Consider the following 20,311-nt stretch of genomic DNA (forward strand, 5'->3'; position numbering starts at 1 on the left):
AAAGGATGAAGATTTTGATATCTGGAAATGGCAGGCAGAAAAAGGAATCACATTCTCATTCTTCTTAACTGCTCTCAAGTCATGGGAAAAGCAGTCAGCTAGTGACCTGTGCATGCGTCCTGGGCACGGTGACAAATTTGCAATACCAAAGTGCCTTTCTGAAATTTGGTCTAGGACTTGCACTGAATACAATGTCCTCCTCTTTCAGGAAACTGGCAGGGGGACAGCCGTACTCCTGTCCTGTGTTCTCTTGGGAGGCACGCATTATGCAGAGGTTCTCTTCTAAGTGTCACTCATTGAATGGCAATGCGCTGGCCATGTTGTACTCCCTGGAGCCTCTAAGTCAAAGGAGGAGCCCAGTGGAGGGGGGAAAACAGGCTTTTTTTTTTCTGTTCTGGTGACTTAAAATGCTGGCATCTTAAAACTTGAATGCATTTCCAGGAGCCTGCGCTGCATTAATGTACAAGGGCTACCATAAACCCAAACATAATCTTTTACCAGGGTGGCCTACTTAACTGTATACTCAAGGAATTGTCTCTGTGTTGGGGTTGGGACAAGAAAGTTGAGAGATGGATTTCAGTATGTTTACCCATTATCAAAAGCCAAGAGTATTAATATATTTTCTATTACTTTTCACTTGTGGGAGAAAAGATGCACCCATTTCTGTTCAAGAAGCAGGACATCTGCATTTTTAGGTAGCAAAAATCCTCTTGGGAGGATCAAAGCAGATGGTTTCTTTTTATGATCCATATAAAACTGTCAGGTAAATATTCTCTGCACTCGCCGGGCGCGGTGGCTCAAGCCTGTAATCCCAGCACTTTGGGAGGCCGAGACGGGCGGATCACGAGGTCAGGAGATCGAGACCATCCTGGCTAACACGGTGAAACCCCGTCTCTACTAAAAAATACAAAAAACTAGCCGGGCGCGGTGGCGGGCGCCTGTAGTCCCAACTACTCGGGAGGCTGAGGCAGGAGAATGGCGTGAACCCAGGAGGCGGAGCTTGCAGTGAGCTGAGATCCGGCCACTGCACTCCAGCCTGGGCGGCAGAGCGAGACTCCGTCTCAAAAAAAAAAAAAAAAAAAAAAAAAAAAAAAAAAAAAAAATTCTCTGCACTCTCTATTTACTGTTATCTGGGCTTACATAAAGATACAAATAAACAGGTGAGTTTGCTGCAATACACAAACAACTTTTTGTTCTTGTTAATTGGACTCAAAAGACAGCACAGTTTAATTGACCTGAAATTATTTCCACCACAACCAATAAAACTGAGACAATTAAAATCTCTCTTTTTTTTTTTCCTTTGAGATGGAGTTTTGCTCTTGTTGCCCAGGCTGGAGTGCAATGGCGTGATCTTGGCTCACTGCAACCTCCACCTCCTGAGTTCAAGTGATTCTTCTGCCTCAGCCTCCCGAGTAGCTGGGACTATGAGGCGTGCATCACCACGCCCGGCTAATTTTTTTTTTTTTTGAGACGGAGTCTTGCTCTGTCGCCCAGGCTGCAGTGCAGTGGCGTGATCTTGGCTCAATGCAAGCTCCTCCTCCTGGGTTCACGCCATTCTCCTACCTCAGTCTCCCAAGTGGCTGCGACTATAGGCACCCGCCACCGTGCCCGGCTAATTTTTTGTATTTTTAGTAGAGACGAGTTTCACTGTGTTAGCCAGGATGGTCTCAATCTCCTGACCTCGTGATCTGCCCGCCTCGGCCTCCTAGTGCTGGGATTACAGGCATGAGCCACTGCGCCCAGCCTCTAATTTTGTATTTTTAGTAGAGACAGGGTTTTACCGTGTTGGTCAGGCTGGTCTTGAACTCCTGACCTCAAGTGATCCACCCGCCTCGGCTCCCCAAAGTGCTGGGATTACAAGTGTGAGCCACTGCCCCCAGCCAAAATCTTCTTTCTTAAACTAGGGTCCTCCAAGTATGAGAAGTGCTTAAACACAGAAATTTTCTGTTGTGGCTAGTGGGTGACAGGTGAGCATCCTATCTAAAGAAAGATGGTGGATTTTTTGTACTTCCTCTAAGGCAACAATACAGCTTTAGACTTCTTTGCTAGGAAGGGACATCCAGAAAAGTTGAAACAACAACATACCAAATCACATCGTAAGGTTCTCTTCACTGGGATGTACCATCCTGACTGGAGCTCACAGAAGAAATTCTTCATTTACTGACATTACAGAGATAATATAGGCATAGATATTAAAATGTGCTTAAATCAACCATCTTTTGTTAGGTTAAGATTCAAAAATAAAAAATAGAGGCTGAGGCAGGAGGATCAGTTGAAGCCAGGACAGGAGTTTGAGAACAGCCTGGGTAACACAGTGAGACCCTATCTCTACAAAAAAAGAAAAAAATTAGCCGGGTGTAGTGGCAAATGCCTGTAGTCCCAGTTACTCAGGAGGCTGAGGGGGGAGGATTGCTTGAGCCTAGGAGTTGGAGGTTACTGTGTTATGACTGTGCCACTGCCCTCCAGCCTGGGAGACACAGCAAGACTGCCTCTAAAAATAAATAAACAGGCCGGGTGTGGTGGCTCACACCTGTAATCCCAGCACTTTGTGAGGCCGAGGCGGGCAGATCATGAGGTCAGGAGTTTGAGATCAGCCTGACCAACATGGTGAAACCCCGTCTCTACTAAAGATACAAAAATTAGCTAGGCGTGGTGGCGGGCGCCTGTAATCCCAGTTACTCAGGAGGCTGAGGCAGGAGAACTGCTTGAACCTGGGAGGTGAAGGTTGCAGTGAGCTGAGATCACACCACTGTTACTCCAGCCTGGGCGACAGAAGAAGACTCTGTCTCAAAAAAAAAAAAATTAATTAATTAATTAAAAAAAAAATAATAAAATAAATAAAAAGATGGGAGAAGTGTAAAGACAACCCACAAAATGGAAGAATACTTGAAAATCATATATGTGACAAGGAACTTATATTTACAACATATAAAGAACTCTCACCACTCAATTAAAAAACCGAACAACTCAATTAAAAATGGACAAAAATCTGAACAGACATCTCCAAGTAAACATACAAATGGCCAATAACCACATGAAAAAAAGTTTAACATCACTAGCCTTCAGGGAAATCTGATTCAAAACTACAATGTGATACCACTTCACACTCACTAGGATGGCTTTAATCAAGAAGGCAGAAAATAACAAGTGTTATCAAGGAAGTGGAGAAACTAGAACCCTCCTATGCTACTGGTGGGAAAGTAAAATAATGCAGCTTCTTTGGAAAATGGGTAGTTCCTCAAAAGGTTAAGAGTTACCATAAGATCCAAAAAATTCCGCCTCTAGGTGTACATCCAAGAGAAATGAAAACTTGCACATAAAAACTTGCACCCTTCGTGGCATGGTGGCTCACACCTATAATTCCAGCACTTTGGGAGGCTGAGGCGGGCAGATCACTTGAGGTTAGGAGTATGAGACCAGTCTGACCAACATGGTGAAACCCCGTTTCTACTAAAATTACAAAAATTCGTCGGGTGTGGTGGCGGACATCTGTACTCCCAGCTACCCTGGAGGCTGAGGCAGAAGAATCGCTTGAACCTGGGAGATGGAGGCTGCAGTGAGCTGAGATCACTCCACTGCACTTCAGCCTGGGCAACGAAGCTAGATTCTGTCTCAAAAAACAAACAAACAAAACCAAAACCAGCAACAAAGAAAACTGGCACTCAAATGTTCACATTATTTACAACACCAAAAAGCAGAAGCAACCCAAGTGTCTATCAACTAATGAACTAATAAATAAAATGTATATCCATACAATGGAATATTGTTTAGCCATTAAAAAGCTACGTAAGTATTGATAAATGCTACAACCAGGATGAACCTTGGAAAGTCACTGAGCTCCACAAGTAATTTTAGGTATCACTTGTACTTTCACTCAGGTTAACAAAAACCAGTGTTTCATTCAACACATTAATAGTGACTAGTTGAATTTCTTTTAAATTAAGATTAGACAATTTATTGAACATTACTGATTTAACTTTCAAAAATACTCCTGGAGGCGTACTTGACCAAGAACTTACAACAGACCAACATGAATCCCATCTCCAGATTCATATGAAAGCAGTACCTAAATATTCCTTTGAACCTTTATATCTATTAAAAACATACAAGTCATTTACAAAGGCTAAAACTGTCCTAATATATTATTAGTGGAGCTATCTATAAAGTACTTTGAGAGCCTTAAGAAACAGCAGCAGATTGATAAGACTGTAACTGCATCCTACCTTTTATTGAGTATGGTAATTAATTTTGGAACAGGCCTTAACTGAAAAATTTCCTGTAACAGTACTACTAAGTACTTGCCTTACTTTACACAAAAACCGTAATCTTTCAAGAGTATAACCTCCTTTTCCACTTTAAATATTTCTGAGACTTGCAATCATTTCATAAGAATTAGCCCCTGAGCCCTACATTAAGAAGCATGCATCTGAACCTGAGTTAAAATTGAACATTACTATATCTTCCATATTTAGGTGGACCATTAAGACAACATGACACAGGAGGCTAAGGCAGGAGAATCACTTGAACCGGGAATGCGGAGGTTGCAGTGAACTGAGACCACGCCACTGCACTCTAGCCTGGGCAACAGAGTGAGACTGTCTCAAAAAAAAAAAAGACAATACGACATACCTAGATTCCAATTCAACACAGAAAATGCAAAACAAATAAATAAATAAAATAAACATAGAACCAAATTAGGTTTGTTTACTGTAGAATCATTTTACTATTGATGGGGCTGGGTGAGGGGAAGGAATCTAGACGTTGTCACCTCCAGTTCATCAGTGCCAGGCTTCTAAGCACTTACAATATCAAAAACAACATACTGACAAGATAATGTTAAAATTAATGTGTTTTAATCCATCACTTGCCTGATATTATTCTAATGAGGAGCTAAACACAAGAAAATCAGAAAAACCACCTCCTTAAAAGTTCAAACAGGTTGGGCATGGCAGCTCACTCCTGTAATCTCAATACTTTGGGAGGCCAAGGCGAGAGGATTTTTGACCTGCCTGGGCAGCATAGTGAGACCCTGTTTCTACAAAAAAATTAAAAAAATTAGCCCAGCATGATGGAACATTCCTGTGGTCCCAGCTACTTGGGAGGCTTAGGTGTGAGGATCACTTGAGCCCAGAGTTTGAGGCTGCAGGGAGCTAGGATCAAGCTTTGGAGACCCTGTCTCCAAAAACAAACAAACAAACAACCCCACTTCAAACATCAAACATTTTCTGCAAGGCAGTTTTCTATTCTACGTGTGAAACCTTTGTTACGACTCACTGAAAATATGCAAAACTCCAAGCTGAGCTTAGTTTTGCCTGTGCACAGAGACCTTTTTACTCTCATTCTTCGAAAACCTCATTTTGGATCTCGCTGCCAACACCAGAGAGAGGAAAGCTGGCCAACAATTCCAAATATAACATGCGGAGGCAAATGCTACAGAAATCTGTCTGACAGGAAGGGACCATGCTGAGGTCTGCTGAGGTAGATGCACTTCTCAATCAGACGATTTTGGTCCCTCAGTTTGTTTGGAGCAAAATGCCATGAGAAGGCAATCACAGGAAACCAGCCAGTTTTATCATCCTGATTACTGATGCCCCATGGTATTCACTCTGTCAGTGACAACAATCAACAATCCTACCGATCTCAAACAGAAAGATGGGTCAGTGGCAACTAAAGCTGAACTGGTTATTCTAATTTTTTACAGATTTTTTGGGATCAGTTCAGTGACCAGAACTTTCAGAAAGCTCAACTCATGGCATGATAATTATGATGAAGTCAGGTTCACCAAGGGACACTTAAAAACATATCTCTTTCCAAGGCCGGGTGTGGTGGCTCACGCCTGTAATCCCAGCTCTTTGGGAAGCCGAGGTGGGCAAATCACGAGGTTCGAGACCAGCCTGACCAACATGGTGAAACCTTGTCTCTACCAAAAATACAAAAAAATTAGCCAGGCCTGGTGGCATGCACCTGTAATCCCAGCTGCTCAGGAGGTTGAGAAAGGAGAATTGCTTGAGCCTGAGAGGCAGAGACTGCAGTGAGCTGATCGCGCTACTACACTCCAGCCTGGGCAACAAAGCAAGACTCAGTTTCAAAAAAGCAAAAACAAAAACAAAAAAAAACCATACACACATCTCTTTCCAATTCTCTAGGGACAGGTTTAGTAACTCCTACCATCACACTGAATAACTGATAAACCAGTTAAACTTGGATAAAGTGATTACACTATCACTTACTAAAAAACAAAGACATCAGTTCTTCAAGTTTAATTCTTCGGTGAAGTCATGGTACTGAGCACAAGACAATTAATTCCTTCACCCAGAGAATCATTACAGAAAATCCAGAAATAGGGCTCCCAGTCTAACTGGGAAGAGATGATGTGCCTCATACAAAGCACTAGCTCCTGAGAAAACACAGAACAATTAAAACAGCTTATTTGACTAGTCATTTCCTTACTATTTATCTTAGAAAGATCCCCTGTGGTTTACAGCTATGTCACTAAGCCCAGGAGGTAAAGTTTGCCTAGAACCACTTCTGGAACACCGCACTGGATTCCGTTCACAGTGAGGCAGACTGGCAAGGAATACTAGAGACTGAAAAAAGACTTATCCCACAAAGCTTTGGATGGAGAACCACAGCAGCACTGCAATTAATACCTATAGCATTTGCAAAATTTAAACTTCACTTTTTCTTTAAATTTTGTAGAAATGGAGTCTCGCTATGTTGCCCAGACTGGTCTTGAACTCCTGGCCTCAGGAGATCCTCCCACCTTGGCCCCTTTAAGTGCTGGGATTACAGGCATGAACCACCATACTCAGCTTCAACCTTACTCTTGTACTTTCTGTACATAAGGAAAATTATCATTATCTTGCCTACCTAAGTAATTCAGTCTTAGTCAATTTAAAAGGGAAGCAAAAGGAACTATAACCTTACCCTCATGTGATACAAGTAAGCAGTGATAGGACAATTTTTTTTTTTTTCCTGAGATGGAGTCTCACTCTGTCATCCAGGCTGGAGTGCAGTGGTGTGATCTCGGCTCACTGCAACCTCCACCTCCTGGGTTCAAGCAATTCTCCTGCCTCAGCCTCCCGAGTAGCTGGGACTACAGGCTCGTGCCACCACACCAGGCTAATTTTGTATTTTTTGTAGAGATGGGGTTTCACTATGTTGGCCAGGCTGGTCTCGAACTCCTGACCTCGTGATCCACTCACCTCAGCCTCCCAAAGTGCTGGGATTACAGGCGTGAGCCACTGCACCCGGCAGGGACAAATTCATGAAAACACATTCAAGTATAAAAATGTTCTGAGACATTAACTACTTAATCTAACTACTCTGGTTGAGTTAATAAAATACTTCACTCTCCAGCCTGGCCAACGTGGTGAAACCCCGTCTCTACTAAAAATACAAAAATTAGCTGGGTATGGTGGCAGGCACCTGTAATCCCAGCTACTCAGGAGGCTGAGGCAGAAGAATCTGTTGAACCTGGGAGGTAGAGGTTGCAATGAGCCGAGATCGCACCACTGCACTCCAGCCTGGGTGACAAAGTGAAGACTCCTGCCTCAGAAAAAAAAAAGTAAAATACTTGACTCTTGGTGGAAAGAGTGTGGCTTCAGACGCAGAAAAGTGGGATAAGCCTCACTAAATGAAATTCGTCTAGGGAATTCCTACTTAAAAGACTTCCTGGCCGGGCTCGGTGGCTCAAGCCTGTAATCCCAGCACTTTGGGAGGCCGAGACGGGTGGATCACGAGGTCAGGAGATCGAGACCATCCTGGCTAACACGGTGAAACCCCGTCTCTACTAAAAAATACAAAAAACTAGCCGGGCGAGATGGCGGGCGCCTATAGTCCCAGCTACTCGGGAGGCTGAGGCAGGAGAATGGCGTAAACCCCGGAGGCGGAGCTTGCAGTGAGCTGAGATCTGGCCACTGCACTCCAGCCCGGGCGACACAGCGAGACTCCGTCTCAAAAAAAAAAAAAAAAAAAAAAAAAAAAAAAAAAAAAAAGACTTCCTGCCTTTGCACCAATATCTACAATGCTTTGTGATTTAGATAACAACTCAGATAAGTCAATGGTACATTCAGTACCGACATCTTCAAAGGGAGAATTGGAGATGTTAAACAAGCACTACTTCATTTACTATTATTCACAAATCTCTGATTACTAGTTCCTATTCAATGTCTCAAAAAAATAAAATAAAATAAAATTCAATGAAATGCACAGTCTAGGCAAGTCTGAATCTCACCAACGGCTAAAGAGTCCCTCCTTCTCTCTCCTTTCATCTAAAGTGCAAACTGTTAATTGTTACAACTTGATAAGACTTTAGACTCACCTAATTAAAAAATTCAGTGGTTAGGTTTTAGAGTTTAAAAGCCCAATCGCAGGCAAACCAGACAGCACACTTTTCCCATGCCTGAAGTTTCTAATAAACAATTGCAGCTTTATCAAATAAATGAGCTTATCAAATTCTCACTCAACATGCATGTCAACCATCATGGTTAACACCAAGTTCATCCTAGGGGTAGGATGTAAGCCCACGTTTTAAATCAAGAAGTCTACAACTCAGTCCTGGTATACATACCAAACAAACACATTAAAAAAAAAATGTAAGCAACTGGGAATAACTGGTAAGCAACACAACGTATATTCAGGCACAAATTTCTCCTAAGAACAGCAAAGGAAATGTGACCAGAGATATTTTCTCCAGGTGGATTACACCTTATAGGAAGTAAAGGCTAAAAACCACAGATCCTTAGTCACTTCATAATAAAAATTTTAAAGTCAGCAGCAAAACTTCCTCTAGGATAATCATTTTTGTCCCTGCAATTTTACAAGCTGGGATGGGGTGCCCTCCTGGGCAAAAGTATCTTGGGAATGGTAATGGGAGCTTCCTACAGAACTTCTGACCACAGACTTAATTTGCTCAGTATCAGTCATCTGTCTAGTAAGTGTTCCCAAACCTGCAATTAGTACAAATATATAGTAGACACAACTCCGCAAACCGAGCGATGGAACGTGAATGGAACTGTTAAGAGGCCTTAGGTGAAATTTCACATAAAAAAAAACAAAACAAAAACAAAAACAGAGGGCTAAAAAAGGCAACATCAAAAAACTGGTGGGAACACAGAAACAGCCCCCTCTTCCTTTCTCCCGACTGGCTCCTCTCTCAAACCTCTGCCTCAGTCAACTGTTGCAGAACAACAGAACGAGACCCAGTAGAACAAGACGAAATCTGGGTTTGCTGCCGCAGATGTGGGATTTTTGTGGAGGGCAGAGGTGATTTCTGCCGGCAGAAGATGGAGTTTAAACTCTTCTTTGCCGGATTGTTCTGGGCTGAGCCGCTGAGGAGGATCACGCAGCGGGCGATCAACCCACGTCCCTCCCTCTCGGTTCGGTTTCTCCCCTCCCCTCGTGTCCAGTAAGGGGGAAAAAAGCGTACGGCTTTCCAGCTCTCAGTTCCTTAAAAATGCCTTTCCAATGCCACCGCACACAATCCTCCCCCTGGCAGCAAAGAATTTTGCAGCGAAGGGCTCGCCGATCCGGAGCGGAGAAATGAAATCGGCGCCCAAGGGCAATTTTAATTGTCTAACCCGGCCCGATTTCCTAAGAGGCAGTGGCGCCGGGAGGGAGGAGGGAAGAGGGAGGAGGAAGGAAGGCAGCTCTGAGAGGCAACAGAGGGCAAGCGGAGGTAGAGAAAGGGGACCAAAGCGGCGAGATCCCAGCCTGGGCCCCTGAGGAGCTTCTGCAGAAAGGACTCGGGGGCTGTCCCCACTGTTCCCCGGGAGACGTTTGCAAATCATATATGCAGCCAAAATGGCGCTGAGAATAAAAATATAATTTAAAGGCAGGTCGCCATATTGTAAACAGAGAGGCAAGGAAGAGGCGGACTCGAGAGACACCCTCCATGATTTCTTCTACAGCCACAAGCGCCCGGTTGCCGGGGTCTGGACCACTGCAATTCAGGTGGCCGAGGGCTCTACGCACCCACCCCAAGGAGAGCCCGGCCGGGCAGGAGCCCCGAGGGCAGCGGGCGCGCGGGCAGGCAAGCGGCACTGGGCCCGGAGCTCCTCCCCTTCCTCCCCCGCCACTGCCGGCTGTCCCCGGCCGGCTCTGTCCCGGCTCCCCAGCGACTTCCAATCCCATATGGGGTTCTCTTCACTCCTCCCAACCCCCACCTCGGGGTCCGGACCCACCGCTGCTCCTCCCCCCTAAACTGCCAGAACCCGGCGGACACCTGGGGGCGGGGAGGTGCTCGCCCGGGCAGCTGCAGAAAGTCAGCTAGCGGCTGCAAGCGCCCGTTATTTCGGCAGGCAGGGGCAGGCCGGGTGAAGGAATGCGCAGAGAAGGGTCCCCGGACCTTACCAGCACTGGAGGTGGAAGGCAGCCGGGCAGTGGTCGCAGCACAGGAGATCTCCACCTTCCTTGCAGCTATCACAGCTGTCGTGGTTGGTGGCCCTGCCGCTTCTCCGGGGCTCCTTCTCAGGCTTCCGACTCCGCTTTTCTGCCTCGTCCGTCTTGGGGGGGGCCAGCAGAGCTTGGATTTGCTGCACACACATACAAACGGCGTGTGTGCACACTCGGAGCTCCCGGGCGGTCCGTCGCCCCCCCGGCGCGGCTTCTCCGTCACCCACCCCTCTCCCCCCTTTTGTCCTTCTTCCTCCCATCCAGGCTGCTCCCAGAACCTCTCAGCCCCCGGAACCAGGGGGAGCCCACCCTAACCGCGTTCCTGCAGCACAAGAACGAGAACAGCTTCTTCCAAATGGGGAGGATCAAGGGTAGGGGGATGGGAAGAGGGTGCGCGGTTCCCTTCTTGGCCACTTCCTTGTATGGACAGTGGGGGACTCCAAAGCCTGGCTCTGGAGAGGCCCGAAGCCCGGTACCCGGACGTGCTGGGGGAAGCACAAAGGGGCCAACAAGAAGGGGGTGGGGAGGCCTGCCGGTGCAACGAGATGGAGTGGGCTGGCGCCTGGGGAGAGCGAATCGAGGGCGGCGGGTAGGTGAAACTGCTGCAAACGTCCTCGGAGGCTGAGCTCAGCCCCCTAAATTGCAAAGAGGGGAGGGAGAGGCTAAGTGAGGAAGAATCCCCCTCCCTCGGTTCTCTGGGCGCTTCGAGTTTAGGACCGGCTTTGTGGGGCGGAGGGCGGAGGTTCCCTCCCGGCGCTGGGGGAAGGGGATGAGGAGGGCCACTCTTACCTCCATCAGCCCCCCTGATGTGTCCAAGTCGTACACGATCGTCTTGGTCTCCATTTTCTCCCACATTCATCCACCTCCCAGGCTGGGTGCTCTCTGCTCCGGCCCCCCCAACCCCGGGGGGAGGGGGGAGGTGGGGGTAGGGGGCGCTCCTGACCCCGGTCCCGCTTCTTTTTTCCCAACACGGGTCCCGACTTCCTCGCCCTGGCTCCCCCCCACCCCCCGGCCCCCAGTCCCCGGGACGACAGCGTCCTCCCGACGGGCCGCGAGGGGGGAGCAGCCCCTCAGTCCCGGCCCGGCTGCTGGCTGCACAGTGGGTCCTGGCTCCAGGGGTCAGGCCTCGGCAGGGCCTAGTCCCACAGGCTAAAGCCGGCACTGGCGACCGCCGGTCCGGCCGGGAAGGCTGGCGGGCGCTGCCATCCCGGGGCTGGGGGTATCGGACGGGGGGGGGTAAGAGGTTAGGTGAGGTTGTGGTACGTGAGGTGACTGGGGGGAGGGTGATGGGGGGTGGTCCCCGGGCTCCGCCTCTCGCCGCCGCCGCCGTCTGCGTCCCGGCTGCCGCGCACTTGGCGCAAACTTACCGCGAGCGCCCGCAAAGCCACCCGCGCAGGCGCCCCGGGATCGGCGCTCGCCGCGCGCAACCGCAGTGACAGCCGGCGGCCTGGCTCCCGCGCAGCCGCGGTGAGGGAGTACCCCCCAGCGCGCAGCCGCGCTGGCATTCGTCTGGAGGACCGAAGCCCCACCTTTCTGCCCTGCGCCAGCGCACTGAGACAAAAGGGCGGGACCTGAGGGCTCGCGCAGGCGCTTGGGAAAGCTTGTAGGGGTCAAGGCGCAGCCGCAGGAAGCCAGGGACTCTTCATCCATTGGTGTTTGTGTGCAAACGAAGAAGACTCCGTCCTGCGCAGGCGTGTTGGGAGTGCTCCCCTCCCACTCCGTAACACAGAAGCCTCCCGCGCAGGCGTATTGTCTTCCGCAGGCCCTCACAAGAAGGCTGCTACTTTCGCCATTTTGGTAATGGGATATGGGCTATCATGCCCTTGGAGTCCTCAGGCATGAACAGAAAGGAACAAGGTGTGGTGTTGGATGGAGCTGGTCGCCTGTCGGTGACAGCAGTGTTCCTAGGGATGTTGTACTGGACTGTTCGGTTCTAGCATCAGGTGTGGCTGGACCAGGCCACCATATTGGTAAAGAGAAAAGCCATTTGCGACAGAAAATGACGCTTTTGGTGGCGTGTTGGATGACTGTGGTTCCTAATTCTCTCCCGTCCTGACAGTTAATTTTATCAGTTAATTGTATCCTGAGCATCCCTGCCTTGCGTGGTGGTGGCACTGTGGAGAGTTCCGCCTGCCCGTTACCACCCTCTCTTCACCACTGTCCCTGAGATCTGCTCTTCAAGAGGAAGCCTAAAGCGGAGAGTTTGTAATCCTGACAACGCCCAGCTACCTGCGTACCCCGGACTCCAACTCCCAGTTTGCAATGCCAAAGGGTCTAAAGGGCGAACGGGGGGGGGGGGGGCGGTCGATTGCACCCTGGGAGCAAGAATCGCGATAGGGCTGATGGATTGTGGGAGCTGTAGTTCCATGTGCGTGCGATGCACTCTATGGTAGGATAGACCCAGGGAAGAGTCATTTGCCGGCCAGGAAGGGATACTTTTGAGAGCGTCAGTGCTGCATGCCGGGATTTGTAGTCTGAGGGCCCAGCTCACGTTCTGGGCGGGGATTTATGCTCCTTTTCAGGGCGCCAGCTCCTCCCCTTGGTATCGCCGTCAGAGATGGGCGGTTATTGCTGCCTGAGGGTGGATGAAGCAGTGGAGAAGAGAACTGCATCGTTGTGCTTGACACTAAGGGTTTAGTTAGAGTTGTTGCTTCGTAGCTGTGCTCGGCCCACTTTTTAAAATTTTTATTATTTATTTATTTTTTTTTGAGACGGAGTCTCACTCTGTCGCCCAGGCTGGAGTGCAGTGGCCGGATCTCAGCTCACTGCAAGCTCCGCCTCCCGGGTTCACGCCATTCTCCTGCCTCAGCCTCCCGAGTAGCTGGGACTACAGGCGCCCACCACCTCGCCCGGCTAGTTTTTTGTATTTTTTAGTAGAGACGGGGTTTCACCGTGTTAGCCAGGATGGTCTCGATCTCCTGACCTCGTGATCCACCCGTCTCGGCCTCCCAAAGTGCTGGGATTACAGGCTTGAGCCACCGCGCCCGGCCTACTCGGCCCACTTTTAATGTTAAGGGACCCTTAGCATTCTCAGAGTCGTAAAGCTAGAAAGGATTTAGAGACCATCTGATTTAATCCCCTCGTTTCTAGATGCACAGGGAGGAGCAGTGATCTGCCTAGGTCACATAGTGCATTTATGGCAGACCTAAGAATTAGATTTCTTGATTCTCAAACCAGACACTGTCCATTACACCATGTCGACTGTGTGTAAGGAATTGCTGTGCTTTCTTTGGGTACAGTAAGGAGGATGAGTTAGGTAGAGTAGGGATGTCAGTGTACAGAGTCTTAGGTTTCTGTTTTCCTGACTTTTCGCTTTTCTGATGACCCTCTTGGTGCCTGGAAAGAATGATAAGGTCGTGGATGGTGGGGTGGAGAATGTCATGTGAATTGGCTGCTCTCTGCTTTCTACCAGCCTGAGCCAACAATAAACTTCAGTGGCTGTGGACCAGAGATGTGGCCCTCAGAGAGGGGAGGGCTGAGCTAGATTGTTTGTATGAAAGAGGCAAGATTTTCTATCTTCTACGGCTATACTTTATGCCACAGGCTCTCAGAGGTTAGAACTTCATGTGCCCTCTCTCTTTGGCTTTTTTTCCTACTGCTCAGGGCCCAGCTGTGCTGCTGTGTCAGCCTGAAGGCATTATGGAACAGATAAGTAAGCCATTGGTGTCCATCCACTGAACAAGGCTTTGCTTTGATCAACACCATCAGTTGCAGCTGATAATAGGAACTATGGGCTAATGAGGGAAGTAAGACTTGGCTCTGTTGACAAGAGCCAGGGAAACTTCACACACCTTCTTCTTGGAACTTGGAGGATGAGGTTAGGCCAGTGGGGCCAAGGAATGGTGCCACCTTGGAGAGCTCCCGCTCTGACCGTTCAGGGGGGATTGAGGAGCGAGCAGGTGGGATACAGATGCCTTTGGAAGTGACCTCTTGTGGCTAATCTAGGCACTGCACTCTGCATTGACAAGAGCTTCTCATCCTTCAAGGTGGCTTGTGCTAGAGCCAGGGGTAGGCAGCATGAGTGGTCAAGACTTCCCTGTTGGAACACTGTAGAAGCAGAAGGCGCTGGTTGCTGCTATTATTTCTTTCGTGAATTTTTCTCTACTGGTTTCCGAGCTCCCATAATTTCCTGTTGCCTGCCTCTTGCTGTTACTCTTGGAGAGCAGTGACGCAGGGCACACCTCTCAGCATGGAATGTGCATACTGGGGGGCGACGCTGGGCACTTTCCATCTTGGTAGGTACTGGGGCCCATAGGGAAGGGGCAAACTTAAGAAGATCCTCCCAGCCACCTTTTTCCAGAGGCCATGATTAGGGCCTTTGCCTAACTTAGGAGCCAAGCCCCTAAGCTGCATTACCACTGCTCCCGACAATCTGTTTTCTAACGCCAAGCCAGATTAGGGCTTCATGTTCTGGGGAATCAGTCTCTGTTTCCTATTCCAATTTCCCAAGCCTTGCTTACTTAGAAATAAGGGGAAGGAGAGCATCAGGCTTCCTGAGCCTAGTTAGCATTGAGAAGGGCATCAGTGGCATTGAGAAGGGATTTGGGAGTGTGCCAGCCTATAGTTCTGGACCTGGTAAGAAGGGGGAAATAAGGCATTGGGTGGATGTGCAGTGGGGTTCCTGGGCTCCCACATCCCTGCAACACCAGCCATTGGGGCCTCTGATTTTGCCTGCCATCTGTTGCACTGTCTCTTTTGCGACAGGGGACCCTGTTCAACTGCATGTAACAATTTGTTTTAAAATAAAATCTGAGCACTTTGGGTGGCTGAGGTGGGAGGACCACTTGAGCCCAGGAGTTGGAGACCAGCCTGGGCAACATAGTAAGACCCTGTCTCTACAATAATTTTTGTTTTTTAATTAGCCATGTGTGGTGGTCTGCACCTGTAGTCTTAACTATTCAAGAGGCTGAGGTGGATCACTTGAACCTTGGAGGTCAAGGCTGCACTGAACTGTGAGCCAGCCACTGCACTCCACCCTGGATGACAGAGTGAGGCCCTATCTCAAAAACAGTAGTAATAAAAATCTGAGGATGACTGGTTGGTGGGTCTAGCATGCCTTTTGGTCCTGAAGTCCGTATCCCATTTATCTCTCACCTCCTGTCCCTCCAAGAAAGCATCATTCACCTGGCCATTGCTTTTTTTTTTTTTTTTTTTTTTTTTTTTTTTTTCCAAAAACACCATTTTAGTAAGGAAACAAGAGAAATAAAAGATTGTTCTCTGGCTGGAGCCCAGACCCCATATAATACATTACATGTACAAAGTGGTTTTCAGCTAGCTCCTGGGTGTCTCTCTGGGGCTCTCCTACCACCTGTTCCATGCCAAATTCCTGGGTCCTTGGACCTCTGCTCCTCTCCAGAATATGCCCACCCCCTCCCCTTATCCCGTAACACAGTGGCCAAGAGGAGAGCCTGACAAGTGGCTGGAATTGGAGGAGGGAGTATTGGGATGAAGATGTTTGTAACAGCCAAATAAACATTGGAGGAAAGTCTCCCTCTCCTCAGGGTATAGGGCGGTCATGGAGAATGGGGTGTCCTGCTTTGGTGTGGAGCATGAGTGCCCAGGGAAGCCCAACCTGAGGTGGGGGTAGGGTCCCCCTGAACCCCTTAGGATCTCCTAGAATTACTGCCTCCACTGGGACAGGGCAGGAGGTGGAACTGTCCAGAACTTTAGAGAACTAGAGACCTCCCAAGAGGCTGATGTTGGCATGCCAGGACTACCCAGAGGTCACCATTGAGAGGAGTTTTGGCCATTGGTGATGGCCCTGTGAGGAGCACCCTGGTGCAGTTTCCACCATGGTCAAGTTGACCCTGCTGCAGGTTGCTATGCCAGGGCGGGATGGTGGTCATATGGAGAAAGGTACTCCTGCTCTGCTTGTGTGTTCCAGGCTGGTCCAGGGCATGATGAGGCTCAGGATGCTGGCTGTTGATGCTTGTGCTCCAGCTGTGTTCTGTCCACAGGTAGATGCCCCCTGACATGGGCCCAAAGAAGGGCCCCTAGTGGGCAATGACACCAGGAAAATAGGCCATGGTGGGCATTGCAGGCAGGGAAGGGCACAACTTCTTGAGGGATTGGTGGCATCTCCTCCCAGGTGGTATGTACAGGAGGTGGAGGGACAGCAGGAAACAAGGAGCCTTGCTGCTGGACTGTGGTGCAGGTCTGAGTTGGCTTCCCTAGGCTGCCCCCACCTAGATGGAAACTTCATATTCTCTCGTCTCCTGCAAAGGAAAGAGACTGCTGGGAGTTGGAAACTTGTATTAGGTTTGCCAGGCCATAATTCACCTTCCCTAGGAAAAGGAAAAAAAGTGAGAGGGCTTGGCAGGACCCTCAGGGTTATCTGCCCAAAGAAGCAAAGAACTGGGTCTTGGATAAGGTGGCAAGGTTGGCATGGTTACTTACTCCAGTCTCGTAAGTTGGATTGTCAAACGCTGACTCTACGGTAATGCGGTTGTAGGGGCGGGGGCGTGTGCGGGGCAGCTGCAGGGAGCTTTTTCCCTGGAGCCTGTGGGGCAGAGAAGCCTGTGAGTCAGGAGCACTGGGTAGGAGTGAAGTATGCAGGTATGCAGAGCAGAAAGAGAAACCAGACTCACCTGGAGAAGTAGAAGTATACACCTCCTACCAACAACACCATCGCCACCAGTGGCAAGAAGATGGCAGCTGCAATGTGGGCAGCATCCAGGGTGCTGGAAGCAGCAGGCGCCTTGGCAACTGAAGACACAGAGGGTGGGACTGGGGCAGAGGTCTCTGTCACTTGGATCCCATATTCTCTCACCTCTGCCCAAGGGCATCTGGCTACCAGCTCCCTCTAGCTGACTGGGTGCAGGGAAACTTTTTACCCTGCTAGGCCCAAACCCCTCTCTTTCTCTGCCCTCCATCCTTGGGAAGCCCATGACCTGGGAGCCGTGAGAACCAGGACCAGGGAGACCACTTATGTGGCCCTCAAGGGTGGAGACTCACCATCCAGGCTGCGGCTGTTGTAGAACCCATCCAGAGAGGCTGGAACAAAAGGGGAGGGCCAAGGGCAGTGGGTGAGCCCAATGGCCCAAACCACTAAGGCAGGGAGCAGAGGTAGTGGGATGATCATAGGAAGGATTTGTCCAAGGAGAGCCCACTCCAGCATTTGTCTTGGTGATGCCAGATCAGAAGGATCTGGCAGAGACTGGGGAGACCAAGGGTCTATTCTATTACTATGAAGGTGGCATGGGCAGGTGGTTCTGGTTCTCAACATTGGACATCTTTGCCAGAGCAGCTCTATGGGCCAGGGAGGGTTTTGAGGAGTGACAGGGCACTCACCAGCCTTACAGATGGGTGGGGGGTCACTCCAATGTGAGGGGTGCCCAGGCACACACTTGATGCTGGCCTGGCCTTTCAGCACATAGCCAGGGGCACAAGAGAAGTGGATGGTGGCCCCTGCTGGATGTAGCCGCTTCTCAGGACTTCGGGCACCATTCTCAGGGGCACTGAGACCATGGCATGGCTTCAGCTGTTCCACTGCAAAGCAGGCAGAGCGCAGTGAGGGTGTCATGCCCTTGGCCTCCAAGGCAGCATCTTTTATCTCCAACTAGAGGTTTTCCTTCCTACTCAACTGACACTTACGGAGACATTTAGGGGCCCGGTCACTCCACTTGGGGCTGCCGGCCTGGCGATCATGGCAGGTGAGGATGGAGGTGCCCGTCAGCACAAAACCCTGGTCACAGATATATTGCACGGTGGCCCCCACAGGAAACTTGGGGCTGGATATGAGGCGTCGGCTGTGCTCCACATCTCCGGGATCATGGCAGGAAGTCACTATGGGTAGGGGATGATGGGGAGAAGTAGCCCAAGGAGAACTAAGCAGAGGCCAGTCCACCCTGGCTTTGTTCCAGTCCAGCTAACTTCTTCATGTCATATGGGTCTACCCCCTATGTGTCTGTCCCTACCATTGTGCTGGTGTGTCCCCGCCATTTGTCCCCTTTCCATCTATTAGGTTCGATAAACACTGATTGGCCATCTACCAGGAATGAAATACTTAGAGTACTTGGCTGATAACACCATGAAAAGGTATCATCCCCATTTCACAGATGAGGAAACTGAGGCTATAAGAGGTGAAGGAACTTTGAGGATACTAGCTAATAACAGCTACAGTCTGGTTCAGAATCCAGGAGAGAGGTGTGGAGGTTGCATTGGGAAGGGGAGCATGGGGAACAGATATACTTACCCCTCTGGCATGAGGGCAGGTCCTCACTCCAAGTCAGGTCCCATTGGCACATGAGGACACTGGATCCCACCACCTGGTAGCCAGGGTAGCACTGGTAAGTGACCACAGTGCCGTGCACTAGATCAGGCTGCGATGGGCTCTTCCAGCCATTGGGAATCTCAGGCAGCTCCGGACATGTGTCATTGCGGGGCACCTCTGGGGGCACAGAGGCACAAGATGCAGGTCCTCGGCCAGCACCAAAGTGACTGTCCCCCTCATCTTCAGGGCACTCTGGCTCCTTCTAATTTGTCCTGGACCTAGACTGTCCTGAGCGGGCTCAGTTATCCATTCCTCTCTTCTCAAGGGCCCCTCCTTGACTGCCTCTGACATTGCTCTGTCTCCTAGATTCCAGGGTTAGCATTTAATCTTTGGCCTTACTTCCAAAAGCACCTTGACCAGTTCCTTAGGCCTGAGAGATGGGGCCAGGCAGGGTGAGGGAAATTGTCACTTCTATGAAAGATTGTCAGAAAGAAGCCAGCACCTTTCCTTAGTTCCCCCATTTTTGTTTGAAAGTTGTTCTGGCCAGGTGCAGTGGCTCACACCTGTAATCTCAGCACTTTGGGAGGCTGAGGTGGGCAGATCACTTGAGGCCAGGAGTTTGAGACCAGCCTGGCCAACATGGCGAAACCCTGTCTCCATTGAAAATACAAAAATTAGCCAGGCATGGTGGCATGCACCTGTAATCCCAGCTACTCAGGAGGACGAGGCACGAGAATCACTTGAGCCCAGGAGGTGGAGGTTGCAATAAGCAGAGATTGCACCATGGCCTGGGTGACAGAGGGACACTGTCCCCCCCACCAAAAAAAAAGGAAGAAAAAGAAAGTTGTTCTGCTGCCTACCCAAACCCCTCTTGCCACTTCAGAATTCTGGCTCCCACTCAGGGCAGATGGAGAACAGGACTAGCTTCCTCTGGGTGATCCCTGGTGCTTTTCCAGCTTCCTCTTGTCTGAGAGAGCATTCAGGCACCTCACTGCCCTGGCCTCTTTGACTTGCCATGGCTTGCTGTCTGCACTCTGAGTAGGGTAGGGACAAGCTCACCAAAGAAGTGGATGACGAAGCCCTGCTGGTAGCCCAGCACTGAGGTCCCGGGGTCCGACTGGAACTGAATGGTGACATCAGCCATGGAGGTAAAGAGCTTGAAGTGGCTATGGGGCCCTGAGTACTGGCCCAGGACCCGGGCTGTCAGGTCATCCCCATCATAGAAGGTAAGTACATCACCAGGGCCTATGCGCAGCCTGTGGAGGAGGAGCGTCAGGGCAGAGCTGGCTCGGGGGCCCGAGGATGGGCTGGACAAGGGATATCCCCAGACCTCAGGAGTTGGCTCAGCCTGACCCGGTAGGCACTCACACTCGGACGTCCAGCATGATGCGCTTGTCCTCTTCCACATGCACACCCCAGATGCAATCCTGTCCACGACCGTAGGGCTCTGGCCAGTTGGGAGAGAGCACCACACCAGCTGAGTCTGTGATCTCCCCGCTGCACACGGCTGGAAGGCAAGGGAGGTCCAGAAGGGTCTTTTCCAGCTTACCATGGTGGTGTTTACCATCTGCCCACAGGAGTGCCCACCAGTTGCTGGGACCCCCCACCTCCTCCTTGGAGGAAGCCTGAACCACGCATATCACAGGGCCTCTGTGGCCCCAGGCTCTGTGGCTATTCCCCTGATACCCACCCTGCTTTTTGCCT

At 50.0% G+C, this 20,311-nt stretch overlaps 2 protein-coding genes and 1 long non-coding RNA gene across 7 annotated transcripts in view; 1 reads left to right on the top strand and 2 right to left on the bottom strand.

Annotated features, from left to right (window-relative positions):
* LOC126938774 (uncharacterized) overlaps positions 1–4,544 on the top strand; it is a 55,411-nt gene extending 50,867 nt beyond the window's left edge. Inside the window, exon 3 of the long non-coding RNA XR_007720170.1 lies at positions 4,473–4,544. This is a non-coding gene — a long non-coding RNA (uncharacterized LOC126938774). The remainder of the gene's footprint in view (positions 1–4,472) is intronic.
* PHF12 (PHD finger protein 12) overlaps positions 1–11,315 on the bottom strand; it is a 47,528-nt gene extending 36,213 nt beyond the window's left edge. The window contains exons 1-2 of one of the 3 annotated variants that reach the window (XM_050763304.1): positions 11,185–11,315; positions 10,354–10,535 (exon numbers count right to left, since the gene is read on the bottom strand). In XM_050763304.1, the coding sequence (XP_050619261.1) occupies positions 10,354–10,535; positions 11,185–11,250 (248 nt within the window). In that variant the 5' untranslated portion in view covers positions 11,251–11,315. Of the gene's footprint in view, positions 1–2,085; positions 7,672–10,353; positions 11,151–11,184 lie in introns of those variants that run through there. The other 2 variants (XM_050763303.1, XM_050763305.1) reach the window with 2 other exon arrangements.
* Positions 11,316–16,321: 5,006 nt separating this feature from the next.
* Positions 16,322–20,311, bottom strand: part of SEZ6 (seizure related 6 homolog) — a 50,715-nt gene continuing 46,725 nt past the window's right edge. For 2 of the 3 annotated variants that reach the window (XM_050763312.1, XM_050763314.1), the window contains 9 exons: positions 19,976–20,114; positions 19,667–19,863; positions 18,590–18,784; positions 17,989–18,180; positions 17,686–17,883; positions 17,350–17,388; positions 16,983–17,100; positions 16,792–16,894; positions 16,322–16,626 (listed from right to left, as the gene is read on the bottom strand). In XM_050763312.1, the coding sequence (XP_050619269.1) occupies positions 16,594–16,626; positions 16,792–16,894; positions 16,983–17,100; positions 17,350–17,388; positions 17,686–17,883; positions 17,989–18,180; positions 18,590–18,784; positions 19,667–19,863; positions 19,976–20,114 (1,214 nt within the window). In that variant the 3' untranslated portion in view covers positions 16,322–16,593. The remainder of the gene's footprint in view (positions 16,627–16,791; positions 16,895–16,982; positions 17,101–17,349; positions 17,389–17,685; positions 17,884–17,988; positions 18,181–18,589; positions 18,785–19,666; positions 19,864–19,975; positions 20,115–20,311) is intronic. The other variant, XM_050763313.1, reaches the window with a different exon arrangement.

Source organism: Macaca thibetana, chromosome 16, assembly GCF_024542745.1.
Source record: "Macaca thibetana thibetana isolate TM-01 chromosome 16, ASM2454274v1, whole genome shotgun sequence".
Classification (NCBI taxonomy): Eukaryota; Metazoa; Chordata; class Mammalia; order Primates; family Cercopithecidae; genus Macaca; species Macaca thibetana.